The sequence below is a fragment of the Ptiloglossa arizonensis genome, chromosome 3, assembly GCF_051014685.1.
Source record: "Ptiloglossa arizonensis isolate GNS036 chromosome 3, iyPtiAriz1_principal, whole genome shotgun sequence".
NCBI classification, from domain to species: domain Eukaryota; kingdom Metazoa; phylum Arthropoda; class Insecta; order Hymenoptera; family Colletidae; genus Ptiloglossa; species Ptiloglossa arizonensis.
The window spans coordinates 8520715-8548035 of record NC_135050.1 but is presented as its reverse complement, the minus strand read 5'-3'; the positions used below and the strand labels follow the sequence as shown (position 1 = coordinate 8548035).

Sequence of the window (27321 nt, the reverse complement as noted above, 5' to 3'; positions counted from 1 at the left end):
TCATTCAAATGAATTTTATACTATTACAATGTGAGAAAATTGTTTGCGATCGTTAAATTAACATATGAATTAATCCAATCAAAGAAGCTTTCGAATGCAACTATCTACATATTGAACACTGTAGGAACCAAATAGAGAATTTTCAAATTCAAGAGAAATGATCGAAGCACCGAGGGAAAGAAATTATTCTTACGATATGTTAATAACCAGTCCCGAAATGATTACCGTGTTAATATTCGCAAATTGATCCACTCGTTTCTAATAGTAACATCCAAATGAGAATTATATCTATCTAGTTGAGGGCTCTGTCCAGTGCGTTTCATTTTTGTGAAATCTTTCTATAACGAATATTAATAATTGCGGATGAATCCCAAAGTATCTGGACGTCGAGTATCATTACAGAACTTCTCGGTCGTTGGCATTTAGTGTTCGCGAACAGATCTGGTCCATGTCGAAAAGACCGAGAGCAATTTCCAAAATTGGAACGCTAGTTGGACCGACAATCAGTCATGAACTTACGACATGTTGCGCGTATGTAGGTATGTATGCTAAGTATAACATTGACAAAACAGCAGGAGTGAGGATGAATATGCGTAAACGCACGTGCGCTGCTAGTCGGGCCACATTGCTTGTTACGTAATCGGCCGAGCCCTCTTCGCACCTTGCTATCGATTCTCGAATAACCCGGCTCATCGCGGAGGAAACCATGACGAAGCTTTTTCGCGAAAATTGTGCGCGTTCTTCTTTTGGTAAGAACGATAGGGACACGTGTGCCGAGGACACTCGAAAATTTGGTCGCGATCGATGGAAACTGGAGCTTGAGATGTCACGGCAACCGTTTAGAAAAAATATAGTTTCGAAAACATCGTGTTTAAAGTTCTTCATACCAATATCTCGATCTTTTCACTCGCATTTCCCTTATCCTGACCATTCTTGACACGTACCTAGCGTTGTTTTTGCGATTCGTTGAACAAGTTACATTTCATTCGATCGAGCTGGATCCGATTAGGAAACGTTTGGTCTTTCGACCCAGATTTCACGAAATACGTGCTATCACGGTATTTGCGTCTCACGGGCAACATTTTCTTTAAACGCCCGTAACTCCGTTATTTTTTCCGGCAATATCCGCTGGTAGAAATATTTTCGAGGACGTATACTTTGAAAAAATGAAATGAAAACGAAATAAAAATGGAATCGATGTTTTTTAAGATTCTAGAATAGAATACTCCCTTAAGCGAAACATTCGTGACGAAATTGAAGCAATTGCACCTAGAATCTGTTCAGAAGCGATCAAAAATGTGATCGAATGAGCCCGTATATAAATTTCATTTCATTTTTCAAGTTTTATTCAAAAATTGTTACAAAATAAATTAGTCCCTTTGCATAGTAAACACCCTGTGTATGCACCAATGCGAAAAACACAAATCACATACGCGGTGGCAATATTTTGGTATAATTCTTTCTATCTCTGGTTTAATTTATCGATGTTTCTTCTTCTGTAGAAATTAATTAATTTTCAAAAACTATCGACAATTTTCGATTTCAGTGTATCTCGGGCGTTGAAAGTTATCTCTTCTGAAAAGTTGAATGGAATTTGAAACGAATGGTATCACAAATTACGTTGATACGTACGATAGAACTTTCATTATTCGTAGTAGGTACTTTTAAAGTATTCTTTTTCTAATGGAAACTTGTATAACGGTCAAAATTAATCTTAATTTGAACAATATTGAATTAAATTGTCAATATTCGTGTACAATAATAATATCAAGATAATAAATTGTAAAGTAATGTGTAGTCTGAGAATAACGTAACTACGTGTGATCAACCCTGTAGTTGGTGCAGTTACTTGTAAGTGTTCTGTCGATCAGTGACTCGCGTGCGGTGAACGCCTCTCGGCGTTCGGGAAATACGCTTAACAGAAGCGACTATAGGATTATTCGCACGCGACATGCATTTAGCCATGAAATCTCTGCATTGTGCACAAGTCGATAAATTGTTCGCGCTAAACAAACAAACAGAGTGCTGAAAATGATTACGTTTCGTTTGTGTTTAGTACAAAGTACTTTTAACATCTTTATTTAATTTACGAAATTTTAGAATAACGTTTAGAACGTTGCACAATTTTATGAAATTGTTCGCACGATTCCTTTAATTTCGATCAAACGATGTGCACATTTTGATACGCGTGTACATATCTTAACACGTGAATATATAGTCACTGTACAATGGTCTCGGTAGTCGGCACGTATCGGCAACGTCTGTTAAATTTTTTCGTACGATGCTTCGTTTACGTGAAAATGGAGTTTGAAAATTTGTCGAGTGCACGTGTACTAACTGTAAATTTCGATTTGTATTTAGTAAAAAGCCGGAAGCCGATTTTTCCATCGCGCGCCAAGTACTGGTGTTTCTGCATCGGCGTTGCACGTGTTGCGGATCGTAGACCTTCCTGGCGTTCCCGCGGATTACGTAACGAGCCGCTCGGGGGTCGCCGGTAATAAAGTGAGGCTTTACACGCGTTATGTGCGGCGCAGAAGTGTGCGTATTGTGTGCGCTGCACAGACTGCGCGTGCGTTTCACCGTGTTGTCGCGCGAGGAAGATTTACTGGCTGTAACTTGCTTCTTTTACACCGACGATTTCATTTTCTTGCGGTAGGTACGGGTCAGGGGGAAACCGAGATTGATCGTGGTACAGATTTCGAGCGGTTAATTTCGGAAAAAGGTTCTCGGACTTTAGTAATCGAACGAGGAGCATTTTCGTCGAGTACAGTGACTCCGAGAAAACTTGTACGCATCACTGCGCGCATGTGTAGGCTCTAGCGCACTTGTGATACAATAATTCTCGCTTTCAAGCGACAATTGGAACACCAGCTCAGTCGAAGTCGGAGTAGTTAGCGATTTTTATCTCGATTCGAGACCCAGTCTCGCGTGCATCGTCCGACGAGGAATACAAAGATGTAATACAACGAGAGTGAGTGAGATAGAACGGTAGCGAGTGGGTCACGCAATACATGCATTTTAACGAGAAATACAAATTTATTACATTTTACCGTATATTTTTGTACCAGAGTGTTGTCAATGAATTGGTGAGTGACAACTCCGAATTCACTTTCCAAGTGAAAACTGATTCAAATACGACCTCGTTTGAATTATTTCGAATCGTACGAAATATGAGTTTTTTGAGAGTTGTTTTAGAAGTGAACCGACCTAAAATTGAAAGTAGTCCGAACGAGGTCGTGTTTGGACTCGATTTTATCGGGAGAACCTCAGCGATTTATCGATTATACTAGTGCGAGGATACAACGACAAATATGTAAATGTTAATTTTCGTTAGAAGAAAAAATTTATTTGGCATCATCGATCATAGAAAATACAAACTGGAGAGGGAAATGATTTCATTGGTTGAATTCAGTGTACAAATTTTTTTAGTGCCGACAAGTTTTTTTTTTTACAACAGTGTTTAATAAAAAAAAAACAGAAAAGAAGATAAGAGAGGACAAATCGAAGTATGTACATACCTTAAACGTTAGATACATTAATACGTTAGTCGAGAACGTTAGGGCATTGTTATGTGAAATAACTCTCGTTTATTCGTTATGCGACTGCTTACTTATGCACGTGTACTTATGGTGCAGCACATAATGCACAACTATTATTTTTCTACCTTCCGGTGTTTTCCATGCAACAGCAAATCGGTGCAAAAGTTGTGCGCACTTTTATCGTCGACTTTCAGTGCAAGACGTACAATTTTCCTGCGCTAATTTAATGCAACATCTAGGTTGGAAACGCGAGTCAGGAAACTTTGAACGTAGGTGGTATTTTTATAAGCAAGAGAAAATGCTATACCGAACAGAAGTAAACCTCGAGTAAATCTTCGACTGTTTTCCTGTAAAATTTCTCGTACCTTGTAGTTTCTTAGAAATTTTCCTCCCAATATTTCTTTCGATAAAATCCTTGTGACAATCGCATGGTATCGCCATGTTTTAAGTGTCTTGCGTATATTTTTATACCACAGAATCACAGTATAAATTCCTATGGTAATCCAAAACTATTAATTGTAATATTGACTCAACAATTAATTGTAATATTGACCCAACAATTAATTATAATATTGACCCAACTAATAATTGTAATATTGACCCAACAATTAATTGTAATATTGCCCCAACAATTAATTGTAATATTGACCGATTATATTTCTCTAACTACATTCATTTACTTTATAACATTATAATACGATAAATTCCAAAAATTCACCGTACAAAATCATCGACGCTCGCCCGAAATCGAAAATCGTTTTTCACTCGTTGGAACGAGTAGGTACTATATATATATTCTCTTTATCTTGAACTCTTCGTTGTTCCCAAGAGTTCGTATAATAATCGAGTTACATAATTCATTTCTGCTTGGGATAAAGAAAATGAACAAGTAAAGTATCCTTGGTGAGTCGAAACCGGCACACGTGAGAATGCACCACGTCTGAGGTCGCGCGCGCAAGGTGCAAAGCATGTCTGGTCTGTAATACGTGTGAAAACTGCGTGTGGAACGAGCCGCCTCGAGTTCAGGTTATGAATAGCACGTGAGTGACCACGAGGCCCCAGTCACATGCTCGACCATTCGGCTTTCGAATCATTCGGCCGTCACGAGACGTTTATACTTAACTTCGAGCGGTGTTCCGCGCGACACGCGAACGAGCGCGCGTCGTTTTCGCGTTTTCCGACGTAAAATTTTCGGCTGGTTACGACACCGATTGCAACACCGTGCCGGATTATATCGATCAAATACATTATATCGGTTTAATTGGACGTTTTGCAGCCATTTCCATTGAAATGCAAGTGGATGGAAGTGGATGATTGGATCAGGTCCCGGTATGCGATAAATAATAAAATGTAATATGTGGATACGATACTTTCAATACGATATACGTCGTCTGTACTGTCACTTGTTCGAATTAGAGATTATTCGAAAGTTTTCTTTTAGCTATTCGAATGGTGTGAACAAACTTCGTATATTTCGGTATTCAAGTATCATTATTCAAGTATTCCGGTATTTGAACATCGTTATTCGGGTATTTGAGTATTTCAGTATCGTCATTCGGATATTTGAATACTTGAATATTGTTACTCGAATATCAAGATTGCGTGAAAATAAACTTCGAACAAGAACGACGAATTTAAGAACTCGATTTACACTCCTTTTCGAGTACAGATATGTTACTTATATGTACAACAGTTCAGTCTATTTAAATTTTACAAATACTCAAGTATTCGAATGGTTACGTGTTTGAATTACGTTCGTTATAATATTCAAATGCCTGAAATGTTCAAATAAAGAAAAATGTGGCGATCGGTTGAAGGCCTAATTTGAATGTAAAAAGTAGAACTCCACAAGAAAGGGATAATATATGTAACGGCGCGAAGGTAAAATGAATTACAGCGAAAGTCGTCTACTTTTAAATTTAGAATTGAACGGAGATATTCGTGTAGCCAATATGTATAACACAAACAGTCATTGCAAGTACAGTCAATTACATCGATAACAGACCTAATTGTTCTTTTTTATTATTATTATTATTATTACTTCTTGTTTCTCAAATATCAATTAAGTGCCATTATATTTGAAATTTTAACCGTTTTCTGTCAAATGAAAGAGTAGAAGAAGCGAATTCGTTTTCGTGGTTTCGCTCCACCTTGTACCGAAAGGTTGAAGAACTTTTGATGATTTGCCAAATCTAGCATCGCCGGACTCTCCTGCTTCTATCGATGCGCTCCTCTTTTGTGTTTTTCTGTTTGCATAGCTTCGATGTCTAATTTCAATTCAGAAATTGTTCTTCCATTGCCAATTGAACCTACACATATTCAAAAGAACTCGTACCGTGTATTATGTTACATTTCACTTACAATAATTATTAATTTATTATAAAGAAAGAAGAAGAAGGAAACTTCGTCTAAGGTGTAAGGTAAATATTTCTTGAGAAAGCAATAACGTCGAATTAATTAATTAACCAATGAAGAAATAAGTGACAGAAAATGAGAATCTCGTGACAAATAATACATGAAAAAAGAAATCATAAGATTTAACTATCATTTAAGTTTCCATCTACATCTTCATCTACTTTAAGGGCTTGTATTTTACATACCAAATTTACTATTATACGTGAATAATATACTATTCTAAATGGAAACTCTAAGAATCGGTATTTTAAATATTAAATACACCAACTACTTGCACTCTAAACGGCAAACACACCGAGTACAGGTATTCGAGTAAATCGAGTACCGGTATTCAAAGTATTAAACGTGTTGGCTACCGGTATTTCAATTCTTAAACAATCACAGAATCAAATACATATTTTATACGTCTCTCCGAATACCGGTATTTCAAATTTCAAACACAATTGAATATTTGGCCCTCTAAGTACAAAGCATTTTAAGTAACAAACATCCTGAATCCCGATTACTCTTCAACCACCAATCATCCCGCAAATACCCCATGATTTCACCTCGCGTTTTAACTTCACCATCAATGCAATCGACTCTTGACTCGACAGTGCTCGAGAAATTTGAATTCCGGTATGCGGTTTCTCGGAAGCATTACATGAACGCGAAAGTGATTCACGGAAGACTCGTTCGTAAAATTCGTAACGGTTGCATTTTTATTTCCTCCTTCGCCGCGAACGTTACACTCGTCCACCGTAGCATGCGATTTTTCATGTCCCCGGTCGACGCGTACGCGATAATTTTCCTTTCGAGGCTAGTGTCCCGGGTACACGATACGTAGGATAATTATTCAATGGTCTAATCAGCCTCGAGAAGTCGTGACTTACGATGCACGATTGCGCGAAATCAGTTGGCAGTGTACAACCGTTGTCCTGTACAATTGCCAACGAAAGGGTTGGTCCATTGAGTTCATTGAGCACAGTTTAGTAACACTTCTTCAAATATTTCGGCGGTGCTTGCCGTACCGAAATAGCTGCGTGGTTTTCTGGCCGCGGAAAACGCTTTTGGCCTGTTCGAATTCCGTTTCGTGAGCGATGGATTTATTGGGGCTAGGTGTGAATGAGTTCATTAACAGTTTACCTAACGAAGTGGAAAAATTAAGAGTCTAATTGGACATCGGTGCTCTCCTGACAATCTTCAAACTTTCCCACCCTTCGCTCTCTGAATGTTTCTTTCGTGTACCTGTTCAAAGACGTAACTGGAAAAGATTGAAAAAAAAAAGAGTATTCTTAGGTGATAATTTTACATTCAACCTTCGACCTTTTATTTTTCTTCGGAAACAACGTAAAACGATATTCGATTATACATTCTTTCGCCAAACATTTTTTCCCATCGATTCGTAGATCGCTAAAATCGGTACAACTTTTATTTTAAATATTTTGAAAAATTTTCGCAATTTAACAGTTTCGCAGGGCGGACCACGTAAACCGTTATTAGTTATTTTATTAGGGACTATCGGTGATGCTGACACAATTTTTGTATAATTTTAAGAAAGTCTATGGGTCCTTTTATGCGATATATGTGGTTTCTCGTTTAGGCTCTCTTGAGGGAGAGACCTTCCTTAAATGGGACATCGTATACATTTTTGCAGTTTAGGATGGTGTTTTTAATAGTAAATAATATCTTGGTCATTTTTTCACATTTTGAGTAGTTGATTTATTTCGTATTTTGAATAATTGAAATATGACCAAAAATTCACCGATGCGTTTGAAGGCGATTTTTTTCACCTGTATCACGCGTATTTATAATTGTGTTCGTGTAGATAATGATCTGAAATTGCTTGGAAACATTTATGAAACGAAATTTATGTGATGTAAGAATTCATTGAAATTTATCAAGTAGACAGGTAGTCATTGATATTTCTTTGGATTTTTTGATTGGTAAATCCGTGATATGGTAAGGTTTGACGAAAGTGTTGATGTGTTGACTTTAATAATTTAAAATATTCTCGGCACGATGTTGGATTGTGCGTTGAATGTTTTTATGTATAAAAATCACACGTGGCATTATTACAGTTAGAAAAATGAATTTCGTAGAAAGGGGTGCATTGTTTGAAAAAACTTGTTTCAAGATGAAAACCATCGTAAATATTAACAGTATGGCAGTGGTGGAAGGCAGCTAATGTCAACACGCAAATAATGAACATGTCAATACATACATAGGATAGTAGAATCCGTCAAAGAACAATTATGAGAATTCTGGAGCATTACCAGTTGTATTCTTATCTCGACCAAGTAAAAGGAATAAACATTGACTTTTTGACACATCATTTTCGACTATTTTTTAAAGATGTTCAGGATCAAACGAAAAATGTAATTTCAACGCAATTGTGCTCTAGAATCGATTTTGTGGTCTGATAGATCGCATAAAGAATTGATAAATGTTTACAAGTACGCGGATATCATTTTGAACATTTAGTAAAATGATTTCTAACTTGGAACTTACTGATTTTAATACGTTTGAATCCTGTATCGAAATTATTCAAGGGACCGATATTTTTCATGGTATTTGAATAAATTTTAAAATATGAAAAAATTTGTCGAGTAAGAATCTTTCGTTATTAAAAAAAATTTCCATTTAAAAAGGAGGAAGACGTGTACCACTCCTTTCCCCAAGTTGCGATACTTCGTATACCACATAAAAAATTTCACAAACTCCCGCTAATAATAAAAAAATAAATGTCTATATCCTCGTGAAATAGTTCACACGATTCAATTTGTATAGACATAAACGAAATGGGAGACGTTTCCCATAATTTGTTCACAGCTGATTTAATCAACGATGCATAAAATCTCTGCATTTCATTTCGTGATTCATTTCGTAATAATCACACTTGTGAATAAATTAACAAAGGATCAAACAATCGTAGAGAATTGTCCACGTGAGCTAAAAAGTTTACGTATCTGGTGTCTTCTGTAACTCGGGCACTCGTAGTAATATCGTTACAACACTCAAAAGGTTGAAGTCGAAAAATAAAGCACCGACGAAATAGGACATAGTTCTTAGGTTAGAGTAATAAATATTTGTGCGAGGTGTCGTAATCGCGATGTTCCTTTGCCAGTAGAGTCAGATCCAAAAAAAAAGCGACGGTGAGCGTTAATGAGCGTAATGACCGTCATTACAGGCTTGTACCATCGGTGACTAGAAACCTAACGGCAGATATCCTTTCCCCTCGTCGAACTATGTCACAACAACGTCTTGTTCTCGCCCATATGCGCGTCCTGCGATCGAATTACCAGGAAAATCACGGGCCACCGGGTCGTTTCCACGTTTCCGAAAACAGAGTGAAATCCATCGTATCGAGTGTCCACGTTGGTTATTTGTTATTTCAGTCGGACGCCGCTATTCCCCGAGGACACTTGTTTCCAAGAAAACACGGTTCTTTCGTTCGTTACCTTTAAAAAAAAAAACTCGCCTCGATCGGGGATCAGGGACGCTCTTAACACTACACGAACACGAGAAATTCTTGGCCCGACACTGGTCAAGCGTGATGTTGACGTTCGTTTGCTTTGCTCTCTGGAGATGAATTTTCGCGGAGAAACGAACTGTCGGCGAGCAATTTGTCTAGATCTTTGCGTATAATTAGTTCAGCTAGGGGACTTTCCGAGATAATAATAAAAATTCTTATATTATTATAAATTTCAATTTATATTTAATTATAACAAAAGCTTCTGAGCTTTTGGATTATTTGTGATCGATTAGATACTTCACGACACGAAAGAAATTTATTTAGATTTTACAATCAATTGATTCAGGCAAAAACTTTCCGAGGATTTTTCGGTTATTTATACTCGATTAAATATTTTATGATATGATCTTTGCATATAATTAGTTTAGCTAGGGGACTTTCCGAACAAATAATAAAAATTCTTATATTATTATAAATTTCAATTTATATTTAATTATAACAAAAGCTTCTGAGCTTTTGGATTATTTGTGCTCGATTAGATACTTCACGATACGAAAGAAATTTATTTAGATTTTACAATCAATTGGTTCAGACAAAAACTTTCCGAGGATTTTTCGGTTATTTATACTCGATTAAATATTTTATGATATGATCTTTGCATATAATTAGTTTAGCTAGGGGACTTTCCGAGATAATAATAAAAATTCTTATATTATTATAAATTTCAATTTATATTTAATTATAACAAAAGCTTCTGAGCTTTTGGATTATTTGTGCTCGATTAAATACTTCACGACACGAAAGAAATTTATTTAGATTTTACAATCAATTGGTTCAGACAAAAACTTTCCGAGGATTTTTCGGTTATTTATACTCGATTAAATATTTTATGATATGATATTTGAGAATTTTTATGGTATTTTATTTACGACGAGGGTATTTAAATATTATCGTACGATAGAATTGTTATATTCTTTCTGAAATTATGAAGTCATTTCATTCTTCCAAGTGGTTTTATTCCTTTCTTGTCATTTTTAATTATAATACTCGATTGCTTGGGCAGTTGACTTCACTTTCATCTATTTGTGATTTACTTTAATTTATTTAAGCGACGAATCATTTTCCGTGTAACGTTTTATAAAATATTTTTCTATAGTAGTTCTTAACTATGCCAAATGTTTATATATTCTATCTGTTAGATGTTCTGTCTTGTCATTCATTTTATTCAATTTGGCAAGTGTCACTTTGATTTTCAAGCATGAGATTTAACGTGGTAAATTAAAAATTGATTTTACTTGTAAGTTACTTACCAAGTGATTCGTATGCAGAAACCTTGGGCAATAATAGATTTACTCATTATTCATTGATCTACCATCTCGTATTTAACTTCCTCGTTCAAAGTCTCTACGTCGTAACCATTTACTTAGCTTTCACGGTTAATCGAAATTACAGAAAATTTTTGAAAACTTCGCACAATGTAAAATCGTATAGGCATGTCCAGCTTCTCAGAATTGATTTTACATTTTATTACATTTGTTACACTCGCTTATAAAATTGCTATCGTTCTAAGAACCGAAGAGTTCGTTTAAACAAATATAGCAATATCTGGGAGAAACATTTTCGGAAAATAATGCGAGTTAAATTTCATAAAGTTTAATGCTCGAGTCGCGAGAAATCTGAATGAAAAATCCAAAGTCCAAGGAATCCTGTGGCTCGTTTTTTTCTACTAGATTTATACAATGATTCGAGGTCGTCGCAGCGGTATGCGCTTCTCGTGATTGCACGTATGAACGCAAGGAAGTCGTCAGTCGAAGATATTGATTTACACGACCGAATGGTCCGCACAGGCAATCCGATCTCGTGCTTGACAAACATTGAGCACTGTACGTTATGTGGAATGTTAAATAATTAATCATAAATGTCGGTAATAAATAAACGAGAAGCACGTGAATTAGCAGGGTGTATGAGGGGACACGTAACAATGTAAATATAAGTAAACCATGAAAGAATAAAGTGTAATATAAGTAGGAAGTGCATGAGTAGATAAAGGAAGTATGCAAAGTGAGGTAGAGAAGCATGAAGGTCTGCAAGAATTTTTAGTAGCAAAAGGAGAACATTAAATGCAAGTTGCATGTGCATTTTTTTTCTTTGTATTATCCACAATGAAGGAACTTCCTTATGGGGAGATCTTCAATTTTATTGCTGAAAAAGAATCATTCCTTTTCGATTGTTTCATTGAGCTTAGTTGAGTTTATTGAGTAGTCTTTTGGTTTTTAGTTGGACAAATTAATCGAAGTTGTTTAATAATTAGAAAAAGAATGATTATGGAAATGGTAATGGGACGTTTTACCCAAATTTTTCAGAATTGAGAAAGAAGGTAAAAATAGATGCAAAATGGCACAGAAGTAGATTTAAAAGTACATCGGGAATAAATGTTTTATTATTTAGAAATATTATATTGTAATGTACGAGTGCTAAGTAGAATGGAAATTGTAAGTAGCAATAATGGTAACTTGAAATAGATGAAAAATATTAGTGTTGTGCTATAAATTAACAATATTTAAACTTATTGACTAGCATTAACAAACTTGTTAAATTGCTAATAAATAATGTTAACATTTAAAAACTAACAATAAAGAAACAGTAGAATGATACGTTACAACGTTATTTTTTCCAATCGGGGCATCGACTTTTTACAGAAATTCTTTTTTCCGCCAACAACTGGAGGAATCCATGCATCCTCTTTAATTTTTCACGTGCAGAAGAATCGATTGAACGACCACTGCTCACCGAGATATATTATCGACTCGCTTATTCGTTCTTGGAGTCCGGAAATTCGTCCATAGACTAGTATCAATTAACCATCGCACTCTGTAATTATTAATTACCGAATAATTCGTGGCGTTGGTCATCTACTAAAAATACTCAATTTCTGCTTTATAAATTCGTTGGAAATAAGTGAATTAAAAAGTTTCTGAAAAAATAAAATTAAAGATATTTGTTAATTTTAGTTACTGTAAACTATTATTACTGTTAAATATTTGAATAATTGAGGTAATTTATCATAAAATCGACAATAATTATCGGACCAAAGTATAGTTTATTTCCGACAAAAGAAGAAAGAAATTAAAAAATCCATTTCAATCGATTTAACTTCTGTTAATTATTTGTCCACAGAATTGTACATATAAATATATATATTCTTTTTTTATTGCTATTCTATTTAATCCGTTTCTTAAAGCTACAAGAATCGATTCATCGATTATTCAAAAGGTATTGAATTGAAATATTTAATGGAAGGGTTATGGAGGATATTTTTATTTTTTAAAAGTAAAAAAATTAGTTCGTTGGTTAACTGAATTATATTAATGTCTTATTCAAGTATAAAAAAGGTTTTCACACATTGAATCGTTGTTTGTATAGTTTCAATGTTAACCAATAGGATATACGTAACATAGAAAATGCTGCAACAATTTAAAATCATTTTTAAATAATATGAATAAGAGAAGCACGTGTTCTTTTGCGGCTTCATTGCACTTTTGAGGCATCGTGTAATACATTCTAGTACTTGAAATTATTTTTTCTTGATGGAATCAGTACTAGCAAGTCTGTGAGTTATTCAATATTGTTGAATAATAATTTGAATTTAATTTAAACTAGTTTCCGCTCTTAGAAAAATGTTAGAATAAGTATTCAGTTCTCATTATTATACTATTTTTAAATATCAGAATATCTGATTCTTAAGCATAAAATGAAGCACATAATGTATATAAGTAAAGCTCAAATTTCATATATATTCTACTTTATTCTAGGTGATCCAATTTAATACGACCATATCAGTTTAATGTCAAGCTGACTGAATTTATTACATATTTAAATATTAACTCAGTAGGTGTTGATAAACTGAAATCCCTTACTTCACACTCAATGTCAGTTATCTCCAGTTTCCTCACAAAATAGATAGATAGAAGTTAAGAGCGTGTTGGTATTGTTTGCGTAAGTGTGTACTTGAAAGATAAGTGCAACTAATGAAACATCTCAGAAAAGTATCACCTTAATCCAAATAATGATATCTGAGCTTGTTAGAAACCCGAGTAACTCTACTTTTCGTAAATTTTTCAATTTCTGCTCAATTTTAAGGAACAATATCGAAACAATAATGTGAGTAATCTAAATTTGTGTTTACTTTTTATTTCATACAGTTGATCACTTTAACTTCCGAGAGGGTTATTCGGTAAAAGTCAAATACCAAATATACATATGTTCCCAGTAAAATTTTGAAAACCGAAGAGAGAAAAGAATCCTACTCTATTCTATTTATTTCGATTTGATACATTCCCTCGTTAACTTTATTTTCTTTATTCGAAATGCAATTATCGATCAAATGGGAGTCAAGAGTCAAGTCTTGTTGCACCACTGTGTGTAAGAAAAAAGCAAATGCAACAACTTGGAGAGTTGATAATTCCCAGTTAATCACAAAACTGACCGGAACGAGAATTACCCTACTTTATTTTACTTATCACAATTTAATATATATTTTGTTATCGGGCGTTATTTATCTTAAAACAACTGAACAACACAGAAATGCCTATTCAGCGGTCCGATGGGGGTTAAGGTCCTTAAGTTTCACCTCGCGAGATAAATAAATGAACGTGAACATATTAACATTCTTTTCGCATATTTCACTGGTGATCGATGCTTGTGGCAGACAGGCGGTTTTGGCCCAATCAAAATACGTGATAGCCCCGCATAGCTTGAGGCCATATAATTCACTGTGGTCACTTTGCAAACGGAGACGTATCGAAGCAAGGGGATGATGAAGAAGCTGACTTGGCAAGGTGATTGTGCGACAATCGTGCCGAAGGTGTCACGAATTTGAATCTAGTAACCTCTTCAGGTGGAGAGGGAAGGCAGCTAACCTATGTTTTCGACAATGTATCTAGCCGGTTCTATAATGGTCCGACGTTCCAAATCACTTATGCCTGCCCGCTCTATCTGCGAGCCACCTTATAAGATCATCAGCCGGCGAGGACCACGGTGAACAGAGTTCCTTCGTCGTTTTAATCGATTTTCCATTACTCGAAACGCCACTGTGAATCTGTTCCTTTGTGCTTCTCGCACCGTCTGCTCTTATCTGACATCGTTCATCCGCATTCCATTGTTTTTAACCGGTTCGAAACTCTGCCTTAACACCTACACAATTTATACACACTTTTTGTTTTATTTTCGTATCGGTTATTAACTTCGTAGAATTTACTTCGAATCTGTGTTTCACCGTTTGCACAAAGTGTAATAGTATTCTTGCCAGCTTTTTCTCTTCTTTGTCTAAATGTAACATATAGTTCGCATTGTAAATCTGTCGCACTCTCTGCGTAAATATAATAGTATTCTTGCCAATTGTTTGTCTTTCTTGAACTTTCTTCGTATTAATGTTTAATTGTAAACTTTGTACATTTAACTGTTTCTAAATAATGTTACATTTCTTCGATACACTGATCTTGGTATACAGTTTTATGTCTTGATCCTTTACAGCTATTCTGCGGGTTTTATTTGACCCTGTTTGACTATTTCCGTATAGTATTTCTTGCGTTTGTTAGTTTGTATTTTTTTCTTTCTAGAATTGTTCTTCGTTCGTATTCTACCTATTTTTTTTTTATCATAGTCGTTACTTCTGCAGGATTTCAAATTGTTCGAATACTTTGCACATCGTGTACGATTGTACACAGGTAGTGTTCTTGCAAACTTTTCTCTTCGTTCGAACCTTTATTAGTTCTCTTATTTAGTTCCGTACTATTATCTATACTTCTTCGATCCATTACTCTTTACACAGAGTTCTGTCTATGAAGCTTTTACAGCTGTTCATTACTTTGGTTTGCATTCGTTTGACTATTTCTACATAGTATTCTTATAATTTGCTGTTGTAACTCACAACTCTTCTTGTCTGGCATTCTTCATTAATGTTCTACCATTTCTAAGGAGTTCTCAATTTGGTCTTAAAAATTGCTTAGTTGTGTATTCTTGATATTTTTTATTTCTTAGTAGATTTGCAGGCTTTAGTATTGTTTGAAGTTGACGTACTTTGTACACGAAAGTAGATACGTACAGTGTTCTTGAAAACTTTTGCTTTCTTTGAAGATTATTAGTACTTTTGTTTGGTTCTGAACTTTTTATATTTAAGCATTTCTAAGTAGTATTATAATTTCTTCGTTTATAGCTCTTTGTACACGATCTTGTGCTTAAATTGTTTACTCCTACTCAGTATTTCAGTTTATTTCGAATTATTTCTGCATGCTTGACTATCTCTTCAAACCATTCTTTGAAATATTTAGCATTACTGTTTGCACATTTTGTTCTTTCTAACTTGTAAACTTTTTTGTAAATTTACTACATTTTTCATAAATTTCCTCACGTTAAAATTGATCCGTATTTCTTTACTCCATTACATACTAATTTACTTTCATTCATTATTTTTTCCTTCTTTAACACACCATTCAGAATTAAATAATAGTGTTTAATAATTTGCATTGAAATATTATCGCACATACTAATTGTAATTGTAATACTAATTATATTCCTACAAATTTGGTGAATATAAATGATCAGTCGGACAAAGTTGCATAATTCGATTTTGTGTCGTACGATGAAAATTTGCTCGCAACAAAATTGCAAAGCTTTGCGATTCGAATAAAACGTGTCACTTGTCGCATAATCGCAGTCCAGAATTTTTCCATATTGTAATTTATTTGAATCCATTCGTAACCGAATTCCATTATTTGAATCCATTCGTAACCGAAATTCAAATATTATCGTAGAAAGTGGTAGAATTTCAGATCCACGTTAGGTCCTGGTAAATACGAAGCGTTCATTCTCGATCGTGAAATGCATCTTCTAGTGAAATTCTTGTTCAACTCACTTGCATAACCGCGCGATAACGATTTTACACGATACACGGTTTAATTTCGTTTCATGCTGCACGCCGCAAGACGCTCTTATCGTCGAGACCCATTGACTTGCGTTAATCGCAAATTACAAAAGTCAAAATGAAAAATCCATTGTTACTAAAAATAAGTTCCAGTATCTGAGATTAGCGATATGTTCGAACAACTCGCAATTGGTACAACAACGTTTTAATTGCTACTGTACAGAAGAATTTTATAATTGTACAGTAGACGCAATTGTCATGCGCGAAATGAAAAGATTACATATACAACAATTGTTGCAACATCAAGGCATTACAATAACTAACTTTGCACAGTTTCAGGAATATTTGAAATACATGTGCCGCTATTATGCAAACTTATTCTATTTTCGTAATTTACATAGAATTTTGTTTCGTCTGCGATCATTTTCAATAAATACAGTAATTTTATAAATTCCAAGTTGTGCTCGGAGCTAGAAATGTAATCGATACATCGATTAGTTTTAAAGTGAAATAAAAATACATAAAGTGAAAATAGGAAATAATTTTTCGTATTGTCGCTCGGCCATTTTCTACCTAATAAATTATCGTTTAAAAAAGGTATTCAAAATATTTCGCGTCTTTATTACCTGAGTGAACATTTTTTATTTATATATTTTTAACACTACATAACTCCTAATCACGGTTTTATCATCGCGTTTGGTAACGATAAGAGCGGTTGCGATCAATAATGTTTAGCAATTATAGAGACTAGTGTACAAGCTCTCCGGAAATACAAAACACAATTTCAAACAAAAAATTATGTATAATCTATGAAACTTAACAAGTGGAGATAAAACACTTAAATAGACAAATATTTCATAGTGTGTATTTATTATTATTTTGTTATTTTCAGATATTTAATTTATCTTGATTAGGAGATTATAGTTGATAAAATGATAGAGCTTGGATAAGATTGAAGACTAAATTAAATTGTACAAGTTTAAATGGATCGAACACTTCAGACTCGGATCCAGAATGAACTCATCGAAGAAAGTTTGATACAATGTACACGTCAAAGTAAGTTTGGATTAAGTCAAATTATCGGATGTTAAAGTAACTATTGTCAGAGTGTTTAGCTAGGTGAAAATTACTTTCAAGATACAAGAAAATTGAGAGACTTGTAACAGATTTAAAATAAATTCGTGAAAGAAAATTTTATAAATGATAATAAGTGAATATGCTAATAAGTGAGCTAATAAGTCATCAAATTGAAATATCAATTTTGCACCAAGTACCATTTTGCGTCAAAAATTCTCAAAGTCCACTTTATTAATTTTAAGAAACGTATTAGGTTTAATCAATGATACTATACGAAACACTCGAAATGAACTGGGCACAATAACTTTCACAAAATAGATAGAATAATTTTGTAAGCATCAAGATTCCTGAGGCTCGAGAGAACTTTCTTCAAAACTGGCTTTACGAAGTTAAACGTAAGCATCTTATATTTGTTCTTAAAGGTAATATTAGATTGCTAGGCTTAGTTAAATGCTTCTTAAAAATCGTTAGATAATACCCCAAGTTATAGTTACTTTGTACAATGCCTCTAGTTTCGCATGCCCAGGGGCCCCAAAAGCAACAGAAACGTTATTATTTAATTTTAAAGCTTCTATTCGCAGAACGGTTTCATTTGTACAAAAATTGCAAATTTTCATACAGAATCACAATATTAAAATTGCACACTTTTAATACACTTTTGCTCTGTTGATCAATACTTGTAACATTTTTCTATTCCTCTTATGGTGAAATTAACAGATTTAATTAAACGTTGGTGTCTTGTATTTACTCGTTCGAATGTCGTTATTTTAAAACGTTAAATGGGGCCCCTAAGTTTTGATTTCGACTCTAGCCCCGTAAATAAATGATCCATCGCTGCCTCTGTCAAGAGCTTGTTAGAGCGTTATTAGAATAATATGTATGTCACGGTAAATCACTATAATCCTTGTATATAGTTTACCTGGTGAAAGATCGTGTAGCCTCAACAGGTTGTCAAAATCAAGGTCCCAATCGTGTTCTAGTATAAAATCGTACACTATTGCACCTTTTATCAATTTTTTAATCGTGTAATGTACAACATAGTTCCAGTTCACGGTGATTTACAACAGTGTGTATTATTATCGCCACGTGAATAAACCACTTGGTGTTATTGGGGCATAACAATAATGCGTATTATACAGAACTCTATCGGCTCGGTTTGATGAATTTAGCAATTTTTAGGAACGAAAAGAAATTCCAGAGTGCAATGTTGGTGACAAATTGGCATTCGCACGTAAACGTTATCGTAACGAATATTATCGGTCAAATTGCGCGCACATTTCTTGAAAGAATGTTGTTTAAACATCTTTTATCACGGTACGATAAGACGTTACGTAATTGTAACAATTTTTCAATATCTTCTACGGTTTCAAAGACATTAGCAAAAATATGAAAAATCAGAGGGATGTCAGAACTGTCGTCTATCACGAATGAAAACTAGCAATAGGATTCGATTTACGCGCACTTTTTACGAAACTTCGGATTGTTTGAAACGTTTGAAAAATTCCGAGTTTGGTGAATTCCTAAATTCTTCCGAAAAATTTGAAACAAATACACACGTCGAAAAGACTTCGATCGAGTGTACACGTCGGAGCAAGTTCAGTATCATTCGAAGTTTTAAGATTCGATAATCGTTACTTGGAAAGTGCCCTTAAGAAGTGAAATTAAAGAACAAACCGGGTTAACTTCGAGAAGTCCGGCTAACAAGTAAGAAACTTACTTGTTTATTTCGCAGGTAACATCTGACTTATAGTCACCGACTTGGATACCATTGCTAGACTCGGTTACTCGGAATGGAACATCGGATCTATAGATTTAATTATTTGCTCCGATGTGTACACCAGGATTATACAATGTAGTCGATGCATCCAATAACATCTGTCTTTCCACTTGAAAGGTTGTCTAGCTTGAAGATGGACCGTGGTCTGATAATGCGTTAGAGAGATAAGCTTTACAAATACAGATAAAACGAACGCTCCTTTCGAGAGATTGGGGGAGTGCGTGGGCGTGTTACGTAAGCGGTGACCCTGACACAGGAACCCCGAACTTAATATCCCGGTCAATATTTATTCTTCGTTAAATACGATTATCAATTAAACTCAACATCTCCGTTATCGATACAGATTTGTAACGTTGCCAGCAACCCAATCGTCTTCTATTCCCCAGTCTATTTTCACGAAACAACCATTGAAAAATATTCAATCTTTTTTCCATCCGCTAAAACGTGCGTACTGTTATACCGAAACCGTAATCATGACACGATACCTACCGCGTTGCATCTTTAGGATTAATCTCTGTTCCCGTGCGAGCCAATTCACACAAGTCAGATAACGTAAGTCAGCCAAAACATTTCTTGGACCAGCCTACGTGACTCCCCATGGGAACCGCAGGCTGGGATCGAACCCCTTCTTTGTCACCGAACCATATAAAGACCAGTCGAAGACCCCGAGCGCCACTCTTCTCTAAGATATCAATAAGTGCTAAGTAGGTCCGCGAAACTCTTGTCAATCGGTCTGTTTTAATAAAACCTCAGTAAAGTGCCAAGGGATCGTTGAATTCTACATAAGTGTTCCTTCGACCCTTCCCTCCTGCATAACGATACAGAAGATGAAAACCAAAAACCTTTAAAGTCGTCGGTGAAATTCTTCTTTAATCGAACGTCTTGAAAATTAATGAAAACGGGGGAAGAAATGTTTGTTTACGAGCGGTTACAAGACCCGAATAAAAATATCGTTACATCGTGAGCGCGATATTTGAAACGATCCGTGCTCGTTCGGACTGTATTTATTATAAGAAGGCAAACAGTGCTTTCGAGCGACTATAGTTGGAAAAAACCAAATAGCCCCTCAAAGCTTTCAAGGGACTAAACCCCTCACCGTTTAGCTTCGCTCGCGCCCTCTCTCGTCTCATCGTTTGAGCTCGTGTACGCTCCCTTTCTCTCGCGCTCTGAGAGAAAATACGTCACGCTGGAAAAATAAAAAGTTCGGTGGCTTTTATTCGGAAGAAATAAGCTTACGTTGAATTCGTTGTTCCATCGATGTGAAAGGCAAAAGACGGTAGAAATGGAAATTAAGCGACGATAAATCGCTCGGTAAGAAAGCAAAGAAAATGTGAATTGTTCGGCGGTGAGGAAATTCGGGGGAAAGGGAAATGAAAAATAGAAAGAAGAGCGAAACGTATCCGGGGATAGATTGCTCAGTTTACAGCAGCGCGGCGGTTCGAGTGCGCAGACGCTTTCCCATTTTCATCGATGATACACACCGCTGAGGTCGCAGACGTGATTTTGAGGCTGCACCCGGCAACAGATTCCGTCTATTTGTCACGTTTTATCGACCGTTAATTTATTCCGGTGATGCGCACCCCGGCCAGCTTCTCCATGCTTTTTCAACGAAAATCGGTCGACGAACTCGCCAAAACATTCGAGTTTCGAATTAATTTCGCATTTTATTCACGAAATACGGTTCGATCGCGGATTCATCGATTTGTTTTACACTCGAGAGGATTTTCGTTACGGCGTACCGCGACTGCACGAAGAATGGAACTCGAAGAACGAGGCGAGAGCTAAGGCACGTGTAGCTAACCATAGTGATTGGGAGAAATCGAGGCTCAGCTTAATTCAGCTATTAATAGTACTTTGTAAATATACATATTCGTGTTTGGAACATTCTGCTAGAACGATTATATAAAATTCGAACAGAAGATCGTAGAAATAAACAATCAGAAAAGTAATCGAACGTTCGATTGTGAATGCATTATAAAACGAGATAAATTGTTTACTGTGCGAGTAAACGTGTATCGTTGGGTCCAGGATAATGTAGAAAAATGGTAACTGTATAAAAATATTCAATAGCTTGGAAAACAAATTTTTCTCTGCGTAAATGATTCTTTTCGTTTCTCTGTAAACTCGTTTACGTATAATTAACGGTTGTGTTTCAGTCGACGTGTTCGTTATTCATCCACGCAATGTTACAATATTTGCATAATATTATTAACAGACGCGTGTTATACTTTTATCGTGGGTCGTCAGTTCTTTTGTAGGTTAACATTGTCACTATTAAGAGATACATTGTTACGAAGCTCTAGCAATGTCATTATTTTGTGCAATATATTGCTCGTGTCCATGTAGGTCATTGATGACCCACGGGGGAATTTTTATCTCGGTCGATATTTTCACTACTGAGCTATGCACAGTGTTACGAAGTCTTGATAAATTAATCTCTATAAACGTTCAACCATCTCGGGCCGTGTATTGTATTTGCGTTTGTGGGGTCATCAATGACCCGGGGAAGATTTTTCATATCGGTTCGATACATTCGCCGATAAGATGTACTGTATTACGAAGCACTGAGTCATGCCACTAATTGATCTATATATCAGTATGTACTATTAAGGAGCATGGTGTTACGAAACACTTCGTATCAGTATCTAATAATACATCGTTTATAACGTAATTATCGCGTGCAATGCACTTATCGTAGTGCAGACTATCCGTGACACACAACAGATCTTTCATTACGATTGATACTTTCGCGATCGGTGTATACGGAATCGCTTATACTTTTATCGATAGAAGTATTGCACGGGTATAATACAATGAGTAAAAAAAAAGAAAAAAGAAAAAAGAAAAATTGTTACAAAATACCGACAACGGGCCAAGGTATTTCTCGTTGCAAAGGCAAATCGCTAATTAAAACTTCACTGATCCAAGAAAAGGGATATTGTCGGGCGATGTAGTTGGCGTAATGGTTAAAGTGAAAGAGGGTGGATATGGGTATAAGAATGAGAGTGCGACTGCGCGAACGAACGATTGGCCAAGGGGCAAAGAACGAGTCGTGTTGTGTTGGTGCGATGTACGTATAATGCACCCCGAGTAACGTGCACCGTGTGAAATATTTTTACAAACTAAATGATGTCATGTCACGAAGACGATAAAATGTAAAATAGGAAAAGAGTGTGTTGCATTGCCAACCTTTTCTCCACGAAGCGAACAATTTTTGTAAAAAATACACACGCAATATCTTTGGTAAATATTTTTCCCCTATCTGACACAAGAATAATAATACCGACTATTAGCGGGGTAAGGAAGTTTCTTCGAATCGCACGAATACATATTATACAATTTGTGCACGATTAACGTACTGGTTGATGCAAAACATCAATCTCGAAACTCTCTCACGATGTGTTATTTCTTTTGGGCTTTGACGAATTACGGTTTCAATAAAGAATTCGTAACAAGCAACAGTACAACGTTAATTTAATAATTAATTCGTTCTCAAAAACATCACGATGATATGATAATGCGATCTTTCGTGGAATTCACCGATTTCTTATAGGCTTTGACGAATTACGATTTCACTAAAGAATTCGTAACAAGCAACAGTACAACGTTAATTTAACAACTAATTCGTTCTCAAAAACATCACGATGATATGATATTGCGAATTCACCGATTTCTAGAACAATTTTTCCCAACCGAAGATTCTTCCAGACGATGAAAATTCCATTTTTTAGTTCGCAGACTCGTCAGTAATGTTTGTTATTCGCGTAAATACGATGTATCGGCACAATCCCTAAGTTCTCCATTAGGGTGAGCAGACCATGCCGGTAATTCGATGTAGTAACGATCGAAGCAAGCTTCGATAACGTTGCTTCTGCGTTCGATAACGGTTCCATTGTTTTGTCGATACACAAGAGTAATTCGACACTTCGTAAACAGCACCGGGTGGTCTAATGACTGTGAAAAAGGCCAAATACAAATTATGCGCGAGTCAGGGAGCTGTACGAGGCGAATCGTGAGAGTATTAAATGAACTTAATATTGACTTTGAGGAGGGTGCGGCCAAAGACATTGAGTGAACATCTTACTTTGATCCGGTTTACCAACTTCGTTAAGTTCGATGCTTTTCGGATTATTTTCCGCTCATCTCTAAAGTTTCAGGAGACCTGCCAGAAAATTGTTTTTCTCACCATGGACATCGTTCGGACAATTTAAGACGGACCGATTGAAAATACCCTCGCGATTTGTATCGTATCGATCCTCGACTTACGCATAACCTGAAGTTAGTATTCTCCAAAATCGTTGAGTTTAGACCAGTGGTGTTAAACTCGTATACGAACAATAATTTTGAACAGAAAAAAAGGATTGTTTCAAAATAATATTGGCGATTCGATAAGTCGTTTAAATTTTAAACTTGTTTTCGCTTTAACTACACTTAGAAAAATAAAAAAAATAAAAAGATCGACACTTCTCACTGGAGAACTCGACACATTTTATTAGAAATTATTTTATCTATATCGAGTGTAATTTGTCGCGATATTGATGTTCTTAACGTAAACGTTACATGTTCATTTGTTAATCTCGTTCTTTGTGAAGTTTTATTGGTCTTTTAGAAACGATATTGCCAAAATACTTGCAGCATTGTTACGTATCTCGATAAAGTGTTCTGTCAAGTACAAACAAAAATCTAGAATATCAACTTTCTTATATTTTTCTCTTAGTACTGTATTGCACTGTATATCGATCAACAATTCTATTTGAATGTTACTTTTGGCTTCTTCGACGTTCAAATAAAACGGAGTATTGAATAATAAAGAATAGAATTCTCACGTGCCTCCTACTCGTTCGAATCGATTTTTACGTAAATTTAAATTCTAATTTAAAGCCGTATTTCTTAAAATTGCGACTACTGTATCATTTTTCACAATTCTTGTCAGCGATTATTTGAATAGAATCGAGTTTCGAGCTTCGAGCCGCGCGTTTGACACCAATGGTTTAGACCATCGGGTACCGTTTGCCAAGCTCTTTCATTAAATACCCCTTGCTTACCAACAGGGACAATGAGACCTGATAGACCTGATAGACAAAAGCAAACGTCATCAAAGCCTTAGTTCGATCGACATCGTATCGCATTATTGACCGACTGTAATCCATTGGAGAACTAACGAGCCATACCAGTACGTTGTATTTACACAAACAATAAGCAGCTCGATTAAATTGACGAACTAAAAACCACAATTTCCATCGTCGAGCAGAATTTTCAAATCGGTGAATTCCACGAGGGATCGTATTTGTGACGTTACTGAGAACGAAAGATCATCAGTTAATCATTCAGTTGGTATTGTTACCCCTGTTTGTCTATGAATTATTTAATAAAACTGTCATTTGTCAAAGTGATCGTACGACTTTGTCGATCGATCTATTGTCGTTAATAAAAGATACGATGTTATTGTTTCATAAAGCACTCGCAATGTCGTCGTCTTGTATGGTATATTCTTTTATGGCGTGGATCATGAGTCACGATATAGGTACATTAAAAATGTATTAATGGTATAATTAAGTATTTGTACTACTGTACAGCCGAACGGTACAAATATCGAGTGAAATTGAAATTTCTCCATGGGTCAACGATCACCCATGAAATATGATAGAAAACTTTTAGACCAAGATTATCAAAGGATGGTAGAAAAAGTGGTTAGTTGAATTACAGGGATGAATTCGTCGGCATCGGACTTTCTTCGTAACATTATAATTGAATAACGCGTCTACGGGGATGACGTTAAGCGGATTATTGTTCTTTTACCTCGCAAAGTCTCACGCACGCACGCACGAGACGGAAAGTGTAAATAAGAATGGTAATTTCTTACTTCCGTTTCGTTATTAGTAACAAATTACGAAGCGACAACTCTCGTAACTTTATCCGCGGAACATTTCCTTTATTATTTTAAGCTTCACCATCGAAACCCTTTCAATTTTGAACCCTCGATATTTATCCTCGCTTTACAGTCTAATCTTTCACAAGATGTAAATCTTAAGGTAAGAATAATTTCCAATGAACAATTAAGCATACAAAATTTACGATAAATATTTCTTAAGAAACTATATATCCGTTACGAAAACCATTTTACAAAAGTTTATCGAAGGAATGGTATACCCCTTTTCTCCAAACTCCGTAATCCACAATTTATTCAATTATCCTTCCAGCTCGTAATTTAACTCTACATTTTATATAAATATTCGTGCAACCGCTGCGACACGGTGAAATATTTCCATCGATAGGAAAATATTTGCGCGCGAAACCATAAAATCAAACGAATTGGTAAAATGTATACCCGAAGCGTCGTACCCCGGGTTACGTGCAATTGAAATAAACGACAAATTTGCTCCAGGGAGTGGAATATTTAAATTGGCTTCATCGGCTGGTCCAGCCTACTGGGAAGATCGTAATTAATTATTCTGGGGGCGTTGCGGGTTCTTCAGCCGCGAAAATAATTGCACGCTGAAGAGCGCCGAAGAAAAACCATGATACTGTAATCACCCTGTACATTCACTCTCGGTCGTAGACACGAGCCGAGCAACTCGCCTGACGACAAGACTCGTCTTGCGCAGATCTGCAAGCGGCAGTACGAGAACTTGGCCAAGAGTCACGCATGCGACAGGGGTGTTGGCCGAGTACACGATAACGTGGGAGGGGAAATAGGGGTAGCTAGACAGAGGAGTGGGGAGAAAGGGTGAGATGTACATAGAGGGTAGAGGTGATGGAAAATGGAAAGGGAGATGGTAGGGGAATGGTACAAGGGTGTCTGAAAGAAGAGGGAAAACATCCAAACACGGAGGAGGAGAAATGAAAGAAAATATTTAGAAAGGAAGGATCAGGGGAGAAGTGGTTCAAAAGAGAGCTGGTAAGACGAATGGAGAAATCTGTCTTACCTAAATCAACGGAAAAAGGAAATGGATTTTACGATCACGGATGACGTTACCAATACTACGTTTCTTGGTAGAGAAAATATTGTTATTGTTGTAACAATCTTTTTTTTACAAATTGGAAGGCAGTGCACACGTTAAGTCGCTAGAATTGTGCAACAATTGTGTAAAAGGTCATACCTGCCAAGTAAATTAGCTGGTACAGCTGCTAACCACAAATTTAATAACAATTGTAGTGGAAGATCTCCGTGGGTCATGTGTACGATAATTACACATTATTTACCAATAGAAGATGTTCGATAATATCGATCTAAATATTAACTATGATTTATTACTCCATCGTAAATTACCAATGGCCCATCATACGACAAGTGCATAAAATATGATAATTGCGCGTTGATTGCGTAAATTGGCAGCTAACGTAGTGTTTTTTTTTTTTTTTTTTTGCGCGCGCATTGAGTAAGTGCACGGTAATTGTACATCAATTACCCGTATCGTGAAATGTTACATAATACGCCGTTAATAGTAAAAAGATAAAAAGAGAACCTAACAACGATCCCTGTCTGCGAATGATCCACAATGTAATAAAATATTCCCCACGAGTGGATTGATCATTCAGATTTAAAGTATTGCATTATATTGCGACACCTAGTAGGGGAAATATTGAGTGGCATGAGGAACTTCCGTGAGTCACCGCTGACCCATGGTGGAAGACATTGATTCGTCGAAGAATGGGAATGTGGTATAAATATTAAACGAAAATAGATAGTACGGGTTGGTTTGCAATCACTGAGAACGCGCTATAAAGGGCAAAAGAAAGTAACAATTTAAAGCGTGTATGTAAATTGAAAGGTTGAACCCGTGGAAAAAGTTTTCAAAAAATATCGACACACGTGCTGTACTCGTTAAAATCGTGTACAATGTATTTGCGTTGCACAGCTACAACGAGTAAAATTGCGAAGAAATACTTGATAAATTAAATACTTAATGAATTAATCTCCTAAATAAATTAAAAAGGAAAGAAAATCGATACTGTATCGGGGAAAGAAGAAAAGAAAAATAAAAAGTAAATAATCCATGGTAGTAAAATAAAAAATGTAACAGTCGCTAAAGATATAATTAATCGATGTTCGAATTTTCCTCTCCTCGGAGTGAAACAATTTTTCCACGAAGAGTTTGATTAAGTAACGGAGAAAAGTTACTGTTCTACAAATAAA

The 27321-nt window shown here is 35.7% G+C and overlaps 2 protein-coding genes across 3 annotated transcripts in view; one reads left to right on the top strand and one right to left on the bottom strand.

Moving 5' to 3' along the window:
* LOC143145039 (uncharacterized) overlaps window positions 1-27321 on the top strand; it is a 59757-nt gene that overhangs the window by 6809 nt on the left and 25627 nt on the right. The window contains exon 1 of one of the 2 annotated variants that reach the window (XM_076308045.1): window positions 4835-4868. The exons of the other annotated variant lie outside the window; for it this stretch is intronic. Coding sequence (XP_076164160.1) covers window positions 4850-4868 — 19 coding nt within the window. The 5' untranslated portion in view covers window positions 4835-4849. Of the gene's footprint in view, window positions 1-4834; window positions 4869-27321 lie in introns of those variants that run through there. 2 annotated transcript variants of the gene reach the window in all.
* Window positions 1-27321, bottom strand: part of LOC143145040 (aladin) — a 45286-nt gene that overhangs the window by 10647 nt on the left and 7318 nt on the right. The window lies entirely within an intron of this gene.